Raw genomic sequence first — 16,551 nt, 5'->3', positions numbered from 1 at the left:
TGTCCAATATCCTTAACAAAAACTCCCTTCCCCGGTCGCCACACACTAGCAAGGCAACTCCTAATCAGATTGACATTTATTGGCTGATTGGTAAGGAAGCGAACCACCAAACAAAGATCAACAACCCCGTTTGATTCTCGAGTGATCTCATCATCTTCTCTTGATAGATTCAAGCCAACCATCTTGTCTTCCATGGAATGCAACGAAAGGAAACAAAGGAAAAAACTAGGGTTCTCAACGAGGAGAAAAAATCAAGGCTCTCAACTAGGGGAGAAAAAAATTATATCTCAGTTGAGGATTGTTATAGGAACATATAATCTAAACAAAAAAAAGAAGATTAGGAAGAAGGTGAAAGAAATAACATTAATCTTACATATTTTTATAGATAAAATATAAAAATAGTTGATTTGTCGAAGAATTTTTTTATAAGATTTATCAAACTTAGCAAAATCTTACTTGTTATTAATTGTGATAACAATCATAAAATATATTTAAATTCATGATAAGATGAAATAATTAAATAACAATTGAAAAACTTTATTAGTAAATCTTAATTGTTATTAATTGTGATAACAATCTTAAATTATATATTTATCATATTAATGTTTATATAGATTTTTTAGTGAGTGGAGTTTGATTGAAGATAGAGATTAATTAGAGATTTAGAAAAAATAAGAATGACTAAGAATTAACAAAAATTGAGATAGAGTGATTATACATTTATACTGCTTCAAGTAGAATAAGATACATTCTTGTTATATACTCCCTCCGTCCCGCCCAAGATGCTACATATTCCTTTTTGGGCCGTCCCAATGAAGATGCTACATTTCTATATTTGGCAAAAATAAGGAATTTTAAACACTTAATTAACACTAATTAAGTATTTCTTTATTACATTCTCTCTCCTACTTTATCACTTTATTATCTTCTCTTTCTTGCTTTATCACTTTCTCTCTCCTACTTTATCACTTTATTACCTTCTCTTTCTTACTTTATCACTATCTCTCTTCTTCTACTTTATCACTTTATTATTACACACTTAAAACATTAATCTACAACTCCTTAAATCCCGTGCCGAAAGGTAAATGTAGCGTCTTGGCCGGGACGGAGGGAGTATATATATAGATAGATATTTACGAGATTGAAAAATAAGCTAATATATAAACAGTAAATAACAGTAACCAAAAACAAAATTACGAAAATGATTGAAGAAAATGCAAAATCAGCAACTGCCGCCATGAACGAGGGATCAGAGAGAAACAGCTCCTCATCGATGAAGAAGACCAGCGTCGACGAAGACGAATCAGGGGGGAAGGAGGCGGAGATCGTCGCCGGCGATTCCGACGGCGCGTTGGCGCCGCCGAAAGCGCAGCCGACGCGGCATCCGCTGGAGAATTCGTGGACGTTCTGGTTCGATAATCCCTCCGCCAAATCGAGACAAGCTGCGTGGGGAAGCTCCATTCGCCCAGTTTACACCTTCTCCTCAGTCGAAGATTTCTGGCGGTATGTATCATTTTTCCTTTTTTTTTTTTTCGTTCGATTTGGATTATGTATCCAATAGTTTTATTTCTGCATGAATTTGTGTGTCATTTTAATTTGAGATCGTAATTTGGTTTTCGTATTTATCGTAGCCCTAGGTGAAAATTGGTATTTGTGGACTTTGCTATGCGACTTCTGCTAGTGTTTGAAATGTATTAGGAAATAGTGGTGAAGAAAATGCTGAATATTATTGCCAGCTCTTGTAGTTTCAATCAAATAAAATATGCATTTGGTAAACTTCTTCCTGCATTTATATACTTTGGTAGATGTTGTGCATTCTCTTTGGTCGTAAATTTATCATGAGAAAATGAGAGATAACTAAAATTTCACCTTTTAAATCCTTCCTTTCTTTTCTCTCATTTCCTACTTAACTCTTACTCATTCCTTCTTTACACTACAAAGGAGGGATAATATTATTCCTCCAAAAATGGTGTGATAATATTATCCGTTCTTTGTAGTGTAAAGGAGGAATGAGTACGGGTCAAATAGGAAAATAAGGGAAAAGAAAGAAAGGATTTAAAAAGTAAAATTTTGTTTATCCTTCATTTTTCCATAATAAATTTACAACCAAAGATAATGCGACCTAAAAAGAAAGAGTATTGTAGGTACGGTTGACAAACTAGAGACACTATAGGAGCTAGGATTTTGAAGTGGGGCTCTACTTTTTCTACTTCAGAGTTAATTTAGACAAGCTTTAACCTGTTTTGTATTTTTAACACAAAATCCTTTTACCTCAAAAAAAAAAATCACAAAATCCTTTAAAATATTGAAATAATGTCATCAATTTTTAATTTGTTGTAAAATTAGTACTCTCAATTTTTTTCGGTCACCGTGGAGTTGGACATGTTCTGATAGAGTCTAAAATAAACTGTACAACCGCACTTCGACAGTGCCAACTCTGGTGAGGCATGCCAAGTCAACTCTTCAATGGCCAGAATAATTGAGGGTGTTAATTTTGCAACAAGTTCAAATATGGTGACATTATTGCAATCTTTCAAAGTTCGTGTTAAAATTGAAAAATGAATTGAAGATTGTAGATTAATTGCAATTAAATACTTACCTAATCATGACTATAGTTATTTTGAAGCCTAACAAAATTTTACAAGTTAAAGTCACATAAATAGGACACTATAAAACTTGCTAATTAAGAGTTAATCAGATTTGCAATATATCAAAAATCTTCTCAAAATATAAATTTTTCAACACAAAGTTAGGTAGCATGTAGTACTTATAAAATTTCATTAAATATTAGAGGAAAAAAAAATACTAAACCACTTAACGTGCACCTATATAGACAGACACAAGTAGATTTAGGGGGTGCTGTGGAAGCTTCAGCACCCCCAATGAAAAATATTTTTCGTTTACTTACTGAATATTTCATCATTTTGTTTTTTTAGTTTAGCTCCTCCAAACTATTTTTTGCCTCTGTGCCTAGCAGGAATGGGATCTAGGAATATAGTTGTTTTCATATATCTTCTTAGAATGTGCAAGTTTGTTTTAAGTCGATCATTTCACTCAAAGCAGAATCAATTTAAAAAATATGTGATGATGGCTTTCTTGAATAGTAGTGGAAATGAAAATTGTATTAATTTGTTGATTGCAGAGTTTACAACAATATACACCATCCGAGCAAGCTAGCAGTTGGAGCAGACTTTCATTGTTTCAAAGAGAAAATAGAGCCAAAATGGGAAGACCCTATTTGTGCCAATGGCGGGAAGTGGACTGTTAGTTTCTCTAGGGGCAAATCTGATACTTGTTGGCTCTATACGGTAATAATTTTATAGTATATATTAGTGTGTGTTCCTTTATTGCTCCTCTGATTTATGATCTTGATGATGGAGGCATGCAGTTGTTGGCGTTGATTGGAGAACAATTTGATTATGGTGATGAGATATGTGGAGCTGTTGTTAATGTCAGAGCTAGGCAGGAGAAGATAGCTTTATGGACCAAGAATGCTGCCAATGAAGCTGCTCAGGTATGTTTCTCTCTCTTTCAGTGATGGCCGCATGGAAATAATTAGAGGAAAGTTAAAATTGAATAAAAATTTGACAGAATTTCAAGTATAAGGTGCAGAAAAAAAAATGGTTGGAAGGCCCCCTAAATCTGCCACTAAATTCTTGACAAAAAATTGATTGATATGCATAAGTTGTGTTTGAAAGTAATTTCAAAGAAATAAAATCTATATAAGAAATTTACGTAGATTTTAAAATACATAAGTGAAATGTTTAATATCCGTTCCCAGCTGAGTATAGGAAGACAATGGAAGGAGTTTCTGGATTACAACGACCAAATCGGTTTCATATTCCATGTAAGTTTTGTATGTTTGAATCCTGTATATCGGCAGAGTAAGTGAGATGATTTTCCAATGCAGGCTGATGCTAAGAGGCTTGACAGAGGTGCCAAGAATCGATATACTGTGTAAGGACTCTCCTCTTCTTACTCGGTTTTGTCTCTAGACTGCTACAAATAATATTCACTCTTCTATTCCAATGCTTTCAATTTAATTGTTTCATATGTATCAATGAAGAGATGGGTAGGATTAGCCGTCACTAGTTCTCTCGAAGCCATAGATTAAATAAGAAAAAGAGTTCTTCAGGTGGAGTTTTGGCATGTAGAGATCCACTCAGGATGATTTATTTTATTCTGTTTTGAATGTGAGTATACAAAGTTGTCAATTATCATAGAGAATTCTATCCACGTATTTTTCATTTTTCATTTTTATAAATGTGGTATTCATAGTTTCAATTTGTCTTATATTATAAATATTTACATAGTCATGCTGTGCGTTTGGCCCGAGATGGATAATTTAAAATTTATTTTTAATTCAGAGCGGCAAAGGGTGAAACTGTAATAGGTTGATGTTTACTCGTCTTATTATTCATTTAAATCATTAAATCTTAGCGTTACATATATAAAAAAGTAGATTTGAACACTAGACCTTTGTGTGATTTAATAAAGTGCAATATAACAAACCCTCATGAAAGTGAATGAGTTCATGGGTGAACTGTAAAGGTCTCGGTTCGAATTTCTCGTTCGTGTTTGTTGTATAAATTCTACATTTCTTCTATGTTTGCAAGACTGCCATTTACCCATTTCGACCGATGACAATTGCTTATTTTTTATTTAGAATGTGTTTTTTTAGTTGTTAATTTATCGTAAAAAAATAAAAGACAATTTGTTTTTACTTTATATCCTTTTTTTTTTCTTTTCCCTCATTTTCTATAAAAAATAATCACTCTTTCTTCTTCTTCTTCTTCTTCTTCTTCTTCTTTTTCAATTTTTACTCCAAGAAAAATTAATATTAATATTATTATGAAGTACTCTTTGGAGTGAAAATGAGGAACAAGAAATTGTGAAAAAAAAAACATTATATAGAAAACTTTAATCAGAAAAAGTAATAAAATAGATAAAAGGGATCAGTGGTACCAGAGATACCAAGATCACAAGAAATTTATATAGAAAACTAGTTGGTAATTCTTCGTTGTAAATAGAAATTATAAAAATAATTTTATACTTGGTTGAGTTCTGCCATTTAAAATCGTTGATCGTGTGGAACGTGACAATGAACCAAAACGAATTCAACAATCCACACCCGCGTAAATCTATGTATTCATATCCGTCTTAAATTAATACAATTAAAAAGTGATTTTATTACTTGTTCTAGTTCAAAATAGTACTCACTAATTACTCAAACCCGTTTAAATATAAAAAGATACTTATCACAATAGTTAGATATTCATCGCAATAACAATCCAAATATTTTAAAGTAACATTAATAATAAATAGAATAAATAACAAAGATTACAAATTAAAAAAAAAAAAAGTTCGCATAAACATGACAATTAGTATTCATGCTCATTTTATAAAATGATTTAGTATCAATTTTCGTCTAAAACTCGTATAGTAATACCTAATAATTATCCAAATTCATTTATATTTTACTTTTTTTCAATTAGTTAAATATGAATTGTTACAATAATTAATTATCTATCTTAATAAATTTTGAACATTACAATATTACAATGTAAGCATTAAAAATACGTAGTATAAATGCTTGATAATCACTTATTCACATCTCAAGAATGTATAATATTCTTGTTGACTCCTCAAACTCGTTTGAATTTATACAAATAAGTTGTTATAAATAATTGATTGTCTTCCGCTATAAATTCAAATATTTAAATATTAATAGTAAAGAGTATAAATAAAAATAGGTGTGAGATTTTAGATTATTTATGATCTCCAATTTGTAAAGTTTACTAAAATATCAACTCATTAATCGGAATAATGAGGTTAGAGTTCAACAACACAAACCCGTGTAGAATATATATACATACATACTGTTGGGAACCTTGTGGAATATCATAACCCTTGTTTTGATGATACCAAAATTCATAGGACTTATATGTAATAGACTAGAATCGTTTTGAACTCAAGTGTTAGAATTCGTTTCTAGTTTAGTTGCGGTGTCAAAGACTGAAGACTGAAAACTGAAGAACGAAGACTGAAGACTGAAGATTGCAGATACCAACTGAAGTATCAGTTGAAGAATCATTTGAAGACTGATTATTTAATGCGCGCAAAGGACTGATACTAAAGTCAAGTATCAGTTGAACATTCCTCCTAGGACTGATCTTCCAACGTTCAGAGGAAGACACGTACGCACAAGTACAGCCGCATTAAATGCAGAGATCTCAGAATATCTTATCTCTGCAGAGGTCATTCATATCTGGTGGTTACTTTTCAGAGATGTCACATCTCCTGTCCATCAAAGAGAGCCGTTTCCACACAGACAAGGAACCTCGAAGATTGAAGCCTCAGCCCAAATTCGAATTGCTCTCCAACGGAAGAAATCTTGAGGACGATTTACGCCAACGGATCTATTCAAGAGTTCTTCTACAAATAGCGCTCGAGGATCACTTCAACCTTCACCGATTCAACGACATAAGCTGAAGCTCTGCCGAAATTGCTACTCAGCCCAAAGCTTAACCGCCCCAAAGCTTGAATCGAAGAAGAGAATTCCAAAGCCAAAATCAGTCACTGCTGATTAATACATTCTCTTAGACCCTAGGCATATATCTGTTTACCCAGAAGCCAAAGGTCAAACTTGCTTCAAAGAACTTGTTCTTTGTAAGTATAGTTGGCACTCATTCAAACCTCCCCCCCATAAGAGTGTTTGAGTGGTTCGGAGTTCAGGAAGGTACTCTGAACTCTGAGTGAAAAAGTCTGAGCACGAGGTGTGCTTAGCAGGGAAATCCTACGCGAGGTGTGTGGGTGCTGAAGAAGGGTTTTCTTCAGTTTACGGTTGTGTGCACCAGGCAAGCACACGGGTACAGTTTGCAGTGCACCAGTGAAGCACTTGCGGAGTGGATTGTTGGTCTGATCAACCAGCCGTGGATGTAGGAAAGGGTTTTTCCGAACCACGTAAAAGTCTCTGTGTTGTTTACAGCTTTCAGTTTTACATTCTTACTTGTGCTATTTCTATTGATAAAACTGAACACTGACTAACAGCAAAGAGAAACCTTAATCCAACTATCTGCTCCACCGAGGCTATTACAAAATGAACTTTAATTTCCGCTGCGTATGATATCTATCTGACTGAACTATCCTCTGATAGTAAGGAAGAGTGATATCATCTCTATCTTGCAAACACGACTGAAGCCCTTACTTGGATCAGTTAAGTTCCAGCAACTTAACTGATAACTCATTACTGAAGAGCTTTCAGTATCAATCGTCAACCTTATTGGTCAAAACTGAAGTAAAACAGGAGTCCTTGTTTGCGTGTAAAGTTTCGTTTTGATCTCTGACTGAGATCCCTCTGATTGAGGTCAGTAGATTGTGGTAAAAATAGCCTATAGGTGTATCCCCCCCCATACACCTATTCGAGACCCCCCGGACCTAACACATACATGACCTGGTCACAAGCTACTTATATGTGTCAATAAAATCCGAATATTACATAGTAAACATTCATTATAAATAGTGTAAATATTCGCTAATTAGTTTTTCTCAGCTCAAATCATTAATAATAAGACCTGCTAACTAAAATCCGATTATCGACTATCGTTTTAAATGAATTGTCCGAATTCTATATACTATTTTATTGAGGTTCTAAATTAGTGAAATCTAATGAAAAATCAACTTGTATCATTTTATTTATTTAATTGATAAATTTTATTGAAAAATGGATGTAGTACGAAATATGTCCTTTTATATAAATTTTTGAATTGGTGAAGTGTAATGAAAAATCAATACGATGTTCAACATATAATATACCGAATGGTGTTGTGTTTTTTATTATAATATTGTAAACACACATCTCATCACATTTTGTTTAGAGAAAAAAATTATAATAACTCAAATCTCTATATTGATATGTACTCATCTTCAAGAGCCAATGAAATTGTGTCACATCAATCATAGGCCGATAGTTATGCGGGCTCAGGCCTAAAGCTCGAATCTCCTTACAACTATAAATAAAAGTCTCATATTAGTTATAAACACACCAAATCATAATTGAACAGCTTGAGAATTGGAGGAGAATTCTCTACAAAGAATTTCTCTCCAATAATCAAGGTTTCCCGCCAAGGTTTAAGACGATGGTCGTGGAAGCAAACTTAAAGTTCAAATCAATTCCAACGTTCGATCCAAAAATATGGTGAAGGTTCTCTGCATCAACGTTATAAAGCCCAAAGCTCAAGTTAAACCCAAAGCTCAAATCATGTCCAACGTTCGATCCAGAAACAAATTAAATGATTGTTTTTTTACTAAATAGAGTGTGAGACATTACTAGTGGGACGTCTCAATATGGTAACTGAGACATTACTAGTGGGACAAAAGGAGTACTTATTTCGTCTCCAAAAAATATGTGATACTTTTGATGGCACAAATTTCAAGAAATATTAGGTGAATGTGTGTGAGTATAAAACGGATCTCACTTTGTTGTAAGTGAATTGATGTCCAAAAATGAATGTTGGGTCCCGGTGGGGTACTGAACTGGTGTATAGGGGGGGGGAATATACCAGTAGGCTATTTTTCGTTGAAAATTGAAACTGATGTGAAGCGAGTGAGAGATCAGTATAAGAAATGGTTTCAAGGCTGAGACTGATGATGAGTCAGTCAGTTAACTTTAGTGTGAGGAACTGGTCGACAAACTGAAGTTCAATTAAGGGTTCAGCCTTTTCAGTTTTGAAATCAGAGAAGTTTTATAAATCTTACTGACTGTCCTAAGACTCGTCAGTTAGACTGATAACACTTAAGCGGAAGTGATTTATGAAATAGATTTTAGTGAAACGAGTATCAGTTTTAGGGTTTATCCTTTAGGTTATCAGTATTCAGAGTATGTCAGATTTAAAGCGCAGGTAGGAACTGAAAAACTGAAAGCAATAAGAACACAATGATTTTTACGTGGTTTGGAATACTGATTCCTACGTCCACAGTCAGTAGATCACACTGACAATCGATAGGCTCGTGCTTACGGGTGCACAACAAACCTTACAATTGAAAAACTCTTTTTAATGCCAACACACTGAGTTGGACTTCTCTTCCTTAGCTTACTGGTGCTAAGTAAACCACACGTCTAGCTTGCGGGGTGCTAAACAACCTAGTGTTCAGACAACTGTCTCGAACACTTTCTCAGACACTCTTTTCTTACTCTTGAAAAGGGGTTTGAATTCCAACTAGGATTACTGAGAACAGGATCTCAGTAATCAGTTTCTAGGCTAAGGATTTGCGTGTATATGCCTAAGAAAACTAAGATAATTTATGTTATCAGTTAGACTGATAGTTACAACAATGAGTATTCTCTTCTTTGATTTAAACTTAATTGCAGTGAATTAACTGGCTCTTGAGTTCGACAGAGTTTCAGCTTTGTGTGTTGAATCGATGAAGAATGAGGTTGATCCTTGAGCTCTATTTATAAGCAGCGTCCTGAGAAAGATCCGTTGGAGAATTTCAGTCTTCAGATTTTTTCTGTTATGACTCAGATTCAAATTTGGGCTAAGGTCCTCCGTCTTCGTCCCCTCTAAACCGAAAGAAGGTACGATCATTTCTTTCGTAGGAGAGGGTGCTGCAGAATAAAGCAGCACGAAAGGGGAAACTCCGTGTTCTAAAAGGCGATTATGCAGATGTTCGCATTAAATGCAGTTGTACTCGTTGACTTTCCACGTGGCTTCTTTTGAAACGAATAAGACATCCTTAAACTGAGAATCAGTTTGGGACAAAGAATAAGTCCGAGGTTTCACTTTACTTCAGTATCAGTTTTGCTTTAACGACGTGGCATGTATCAGTGTTTCCCTAACACTGATACTTCAGTATATGCGTCCTTTAGTACGAATCAATAGTCTTGAGTCTTGGTCTTCAGTTTTGACTGGAACTTCGGTCTTCAGTCTTCGACATTTCAGTCTTTAGTCTTCGATCTTCAGTTCTTCAGGCTAGCTAAAAACATGGACTCCAACACTTGAGTCCAGAATAACTATAGTCTAGTGAAGATAAACTAAGTGTTTTGGGATCATCAAAACAAGGGTAGGATATTTATAGTATTATTTTCTCAACAATGAAAAATTAATATTTTTGGAAGATGTCCAAAGTAGCAAATTGTGCATGTAAATATGAGATGGGGGAGTACAAATTATTAAAAATCTTGAGGTATCTTAATATTTCAATTCATCCTAATAACTTCTCCCTCCGTCCCATTAGTAATGTTGGAGTTACTATATTGGGACGTCCCACTAGTAATGTTTCATACCCTTTTTAGTAAAAATTAATTACTCATTCCGTCCCAGTTCAATAAGCTATGTTTCCTTATTTGGATGACCCATTTCAATGGGCCACTTCTTCAAATGGATAGTCAATACATAATAAATATCCCCACAAAACTCATTAATTACACCAAATGCCATTATGACTCACACATAATTATCTCTTCTTTCATTTATCTCTCCTAAATAAATATATCCTAAAAAAAAATAGTTTCTCTCTGCTATTTTATTATAAATTATTCGCTTTCTAACATTCGTGCCCAAGCCTTGTGGCTTATTGAATCGGGACGAGGAGAGTATTTAAAATATTATTAATGGTTGGCCCAACTCACTTAACTAATCCTAAAATATCTCCCACCAACTCACTTTATACACTAACTACATTTTTTTCTTAATCTTCGTATCCAAAAGTAATGTGACATTACTAATAGGATGGAGGGAGTAATATATAAGCTTATACTCCCTCCGTCCGCCAAAAGTATTTCACAATTACTATATTTGGTGTCCGCAAAAAGTATTCCACTTTCCTTTTTAAGTCATGGTCCCACCATCCACCTTTATATTTTATCCTTACAAACACTCTTTATTTACAAAAAAACCCACTGACTCAACCTAGAACACCTCTAGTTTGACTTGCAATAGAACAAGGACATTCTAGTGATGGTAAGTTGACCCAGTGTCATCTCTCAAGGAAAGTCTTAAAGGGCTTCTAGTAGTATCGTGGGAAAAAGTAATAAAAGAAAGCAGTAAAGAGTTTGATTATTAATCTAGAACTGAAACTTAAAACCGAATTAAAACCAAATTGTAAAATTACTAGGCGAATTAAATTATTAACCCTAGGCAGAATTAAAACAACTTAAATAAAATCTAACTTAAGAAATTAAGTACTTGTAAATTAAAAATAAAACTAATCTAGGCATGAAACTAAAGTGCATAATTTAAATTGCATAATTAAAAAGAAAGCATAAACATGAACTAAAAACATAAACATGATTAAACGAAAATAAATTGAATTGAAATACGAAATACCGTAAATGTCTTGAACGTGTAATTGTGTCACGCAATCACAATCCAATAAATAACTAAAAACTTAACTAAATCGAAAACTAACTAAAAACAATGAATTTTCAATACTATGAAAAAGAACTATGAAAGCAATAAATTCTAAATTTCGGATGCCAAGAGATCTCAAAGATGGAGTCTACAACTATAGCAAAAGATAGATGATTTTACAATAGAAATGAAACCCTATTTATAGACCTAGCTCTGGTGAGAATAAGCATAGCTGGAAAGTAATCGGTGCTGGCAAGAATAAACATAGCTGGAAAGTAATGGTGCTGGCAAGAATATGCGGAGCTGGAAAGAATAAACATAGCTCTGGAAAGTGAACTCCGATGATTATGCTTGGGAAAGATAGTCAGCGTTGGCGAAATAGGCGGAGCTGGAAAGTAGTCAGCGCTGGCATTTATGGGCGGAGCTGAAAATGGTCAGCGCTGGCAAGAATGGGTGGAGCTGAAAATGGTCAGCGCTGGCAAGAATGGGCGGAGCTGAAAATGGTCAGCGCTGGCAAGAATGGGCGGAGCTGAAAATGGTCAGCGCTGGCAGTTATGAGTTGAGTTGAAAATGGTCAGCGCTGGCAGTTATGAGCTGAGTTGAAAATGGTCAGCGCTGGCAGTTATGAGCTGAGCTGAAAATGGTCAGCGCTGGTAGTTGACTCTGGCACTTAGCTCTGCTACGTCGATGTCTGCTAAAAACACCATTTTTAGCCCAAAAATCTCCAAAATTGCATTCTTCCATCTATAAACCTAAATCTCCTGCAAAGAATCAAACAAACCATAAAACGCACCAATTTCCAGAAGATTTAATTTAAAATATGCACATGCAAACCCCTAAAATTAGAACAATTAAGCATAAATCAACCCCCCCACACTTAGCCTTTTGCTTGTCCTCAAGCAAAATCCATATGAATCCTAGGAAGAGATTGATTTCAACAATGCAAATTTCCATCCAAACATTCACAAAGTCAATTCAAAATTTTATCAACAACACACATCTCTCGATCATGCAAGTAACTCAAAGTTTAAGACGCAACAAAAGAGTAATGCAAGTAATTCGATCAGACCCAATTCTCCGCTAGAAGTGAATTCCCTAATGTGATCACCTTTATAATCAATATCACCATTTTTCACACTTTTTGTGCTTAAGATTTTCAACAGTTGAGCCAAAATTCATGAAATAAAACCATTTGAATGTAATCCAAAGTCTTTTCACGTGGTTTCCCATGCTCATAGTTAGTCTAGAGGAGCAGAGACTCAGAGCTGTCACATTTTCAGAACAGGCCAGATGTTTCAGAGCTGGAATTTTCAGAGTTGGCAATTCGTCCAACATTTTTCACATTTCACAGATAAGATACAATCGTAGGTAATCACACTGACAATACTCCTTCTAGTATCTACCGGACAAATCTCGTTTTACTAACTTACAATCATGTTGCAACAAAACTCATAATTCTTTGCATAATCAAGAGACGCATATTAAAAATAAAACAAGAATAACCACCATTCATTCACAAACCCTAAATGCACATCGAAAACCATCTTCTCTTCCACAAATTCATAAAAATTCGCATGAGACAAAGACCAAAAACTAAGCATAGAAGACTAATCTCGTCAATTTTTTTTTTTTTTTTTAATATAAGCACAAGAAAACACCCCCACACTAAAAGCATGCCATGTCCTCAGGGAAGAAAAGAAATATGAATAGTTTAGAAAACGTCCCTGATTATCGGCATTGAAAAACTGAAGCATCGTGAGAGGTGGTTAAGAAAGGGCTTTGCGGTCTGTTGCAAGTGTGGAGAGTAGCAGCATTGATAGCTGCAGAATAGAAAGGCAGCGCTGACTCTGCACGACAGAGTGAGTAAAAACAGAAAACAGAAGTAAATTGCTAACAAACCAATCCCCAAAGTAATTGACTCCCATCAAGAATTCCACGGTTTCATACACATCCGAATATTTGGGAATAGCATATCCCGCCGGATAAACCTTAAACGACGCCAACACGAGAGAGAATCCCAGCCCTACCAGCGTTTTGAAGAGCGGCCCCACGTAGCAGCTGTATATCGCCGCGCGCGTCAGCCCCGCCCTTCAACGCCATCGCCAAATTCAAAATCAAGTCGCCTAGCGAGTTCCCCCACGCTAGGGCAGTTTAGCGATGGCGGTTGTTGAGCGTAGCACAGCGGGCTGGTCAGCGATGGCGGTGTGGAGTGAAGAAGCCGGGCTGGGCTGCCGTGTGGCGGGTGGCGTGTGGCGTGTGGCGGTTGGCTGGGCGTGTGGCGTGACAGCGCTGACGGGTGTTGCTATGAATTTGGAGAGCGAAGGCGCTGGGCAGGTTGGCAGAGCGCAACCGGGCTGGCTGGTCAGCGCTGGCAGCGCTGGCATGGTTCGGCGCTGAATATGGAGAGCGAGAGCGCTGGGCGGGTGGCGGGTGGCTGGGCGGAGGTGCTGGCAGCGCTGGCGGGTGGCTGGGCGGAGGTGCTGGCAGCGCTGGCGGGTGGCAGCGCTGACGGGGGCGTGGCTGGGCGGGCTGGCGCGTAGGTGCTGGCAGCGCTGGCGTTCCGTGGCGGGCTGGTCAGCGGGTGGTTGGGTGTTGACGAAGGAGTTAATAATTTTTTTTATTTATTTATTTTTTTTTTTTTTTAGTGTTGGCTCCCTTTTTCCCTTTGTCGGCGTTGGCAACCTTATCCATCGTTCATTTTCAACGCTCACTTATTTTGCCACCCAATTTTTTTTTTTTTTTTTTTTTTTGAAGATACTCTTTCCCCCAAAATTTGCGACGCTGACTGCTTCACTCAATCGGCCTTGCCTTTATTTGCCAACGCTGACTCCTTCAGCTATTTTCCTTTCTTTTGCCAGCGTTGGCTTTTATGGCGTCTTTTCTCCCTTAGCCATTATTGGCAATTCTTGACCTTAGCTTGGTAACTGTGCCATTATAGGCGCTGACGGGTGCGGGTGGCGGGTGGCGGAGGAGTTCTTGCAGCGCTGACCAATTCGGTTGATTTATGCGGGTGGCAAAAATCAATGCCGATGGAATTGGTCAGCATAAATCAACCGAATGGGCGGGCTGGAGCTAAGGCGCTAGCAGCGCTGGAGTCAAAACATGAACGCCAACATCAAAGTATCCACATGGCAACCAAAACTGAGGAAAGACTCAAAACAAACAACGAAAACAAAGAAAGCAAAAGAAAAATAAAAATTAAAAACAAACCAAAGGTGGGTTGCCTCCCACTAAGCGCTAGAGTTAAAGTCTCCAGCCCGACTTCAGAGTTGAACTTCAGCTAGGGTTGTGCAGAGCTTGAGACTCCACCTCCATAGGCGAGCTCTGGTGCTCGTAGTACGGCTTCACTCGATGGCCATTCACTCGGAAACTCTCCTTTGTGTGCTCGTTCAACAGCTCTACCGCACCATGCTCGAACACCTCTTTGAGTAAAAATGGACCGCTCCATCTGGATTTCAGCTTTCCCGGAAATAACTTAAGTCGAGAATTGAACAAGAGCACCTTCATTCCAGGGCAAAGCTTCTTGTGGCAAATGCGGCGATCGTGGAGTCGCTTCACTTTGTCCTTGTAAATTCTCGCATTCTCATACGCCTCATTGCGTAGCTCATCTAGCTCCTCCATTTGTAGCGTGCGCTGCTTCACAGCAGAGTCCAAGTCATAGTTAGCAGCCTTGATCGCCCAATAAGCTTTATGCTCAATTTCCACCGGCAGATGGCAGGCCTTGCCATAGACGAGACGGTACGGACTCATCCCAAGCACGCCCTTGAAGGCAGTTCTGTACGCCCAAAGAGCATCATTCAACTTTGCGGACCAGTCCTTGCGCGAGGGTTGAACTGTTTTCTCCAAAATTCCCTTGATTTGCCGATTGCTCGTCTCGGCTTGGCCAGAGGTCTGCGGGTGATAAGGTGTTGCTACCTTGTGCGTGATCCCATTCTTCTTCATGAGCTTTGCAAACAACTTGTTGCAGAAGTGCTTGCCTCCATCGCTAATGATGGCTCTAGGAAATCCGAATCTAGAAAGAATGTTCTCTTGCACAAACTTAAGTACCACATTAGCATCACATGTTCGCGTGAGAATAGCCTCAACCCACTTGGACACGTAATTTACAGCAAGTAAAATATATTGAAACCCATGTGAAGTAGGAAATGGCCCCATGAAATCAATGCCCTACACATCGAAAATTTCGACAATTAATATGCTTTGGAGAGGCATCTCATTCCTGCGGCCGATATTTCCTACTCTCTGGCACCTATCGCATGCAAGAGTGAAAATGTGTGCATCTTTGAAAATGGAAGGCCAAAACAAACCTGATTGAAGAATTTTATGTGCTGTTTTCTGCCCCCCAAAGTGTCCACCACAATGATCTTCATGGCACATCTTCAACACTTGTTGTTGCTCCTCTGCCGGCACACACCGTCTAATGACATCATCCTTTCCAAGCTTGAAGAGGTGAGGAATCTCCCAATAGTAGTGTCTGCACTGAGCTAAAAATCTCTTTCTCTCCTGCGATGTCAGCTCAGGTCGTAGAATACCACAAACTAAGTAATTGACAATATCGGCATACCAGGGCTCGGCGCTCGCAGGGCTGGACTGAGCAGCGCTGAGTTCGGCAGTGCTGGGCTGGACAGCGCTGAGCTTATCAACGCTGACTTCGGCAAGGCTCGCAGGGATGAACTGAGCTGCGTTGGGCTGGGCAGCGCTGCATTCGGTGGAGCTGGGCTCGGTAAAGCTGGACTCTGCAGCGCTGCACTTGTCAAAGGTTAATGCATATGTTTGCTCAAAAGGAAAAGATTCAGGGATGCAATTAAGATTCGACTCTTTCCGATGATTATCCAAGCGTGAAAGGTGGTCAGCTACATGGTTCTCGCTCCCTTTCCTATCCCTGATCTCTACATCAAATTCTTGCAACAGTAAAACCCAACGGATCAGACGAGCTTTAGCTTGAGGTTTAGTCATCAAATATCGCAGCGCAGCATGGTCACTATGAACAATAACCTTAGACCCAATGATGTAGGCACGAAATTTATCTAAGGCAAAGACCACAGCAAGCATCTCTTTTTCAGTAGTGGTGTAATTTACTTGTGCACTGTTCAGAGTTAAACTAGCATAGTAAATTACACGTAACATCTTATCCACACGCTGACCTAGCACAGCTCCTACAGCAGAGTTAGACGCATCACACATAATTTCAAAGGGCAAT

At 37.6% G+C, this 16,551-nt stretch overlaps 1 protein-coding gene across 1 annotated transcript; it reads left to right on the top strand.

Moving 5' to 3' along the window:
- The first annotated feature begins 1,156 nt into the window (after nt 1-1,156).
- Nucleotides 1,157-4,284, top strand: LOC131013559 (eukaryotic translation initiation factor 4E-2-like). Its single transcript, XM_057941683.1, has 5 exons — nt 1,157-1,503; nt 3,143-3,308; nt 3,389-3,514; nt 3,782-3,847; nt 3,911-4,284. Exons 1-5 carry the CDS (start codon nt 1,202-1,204, stop codon nt 3,959-3,961), a joined length of 711 nt encoding a protein of 236 aa, XP_057797666.1. The 5' UTR covers nt 1,157-1,201; the 3' UTR covers nt 3,962-4,284.
- Nucleotides 4,285-16,551: the final 12,267 nt, after the last annotated feature.

Source organism: Salvia miltiorrhiza, chromosome 2 (genome assembly GCF_028751815.1).
Source record: "Salvia miltiorrhiza cultivar Shanhuang (shh) chromosome 2, IMPLAD_Smil_shh, whole genome shotgun sequence".
In the NCBI taxonomy this organism is placed as follows: domain Eukaryota; kingdom Viridiplantae; phylum Streptophyta; class Magnoliopsida; order Lamiales; family Lamiaceae; genus Salvia; species Salvia miltiorrhiza.
This window is presented reverse-complemented; position numbering and strand designations above follow the sequence as displayed.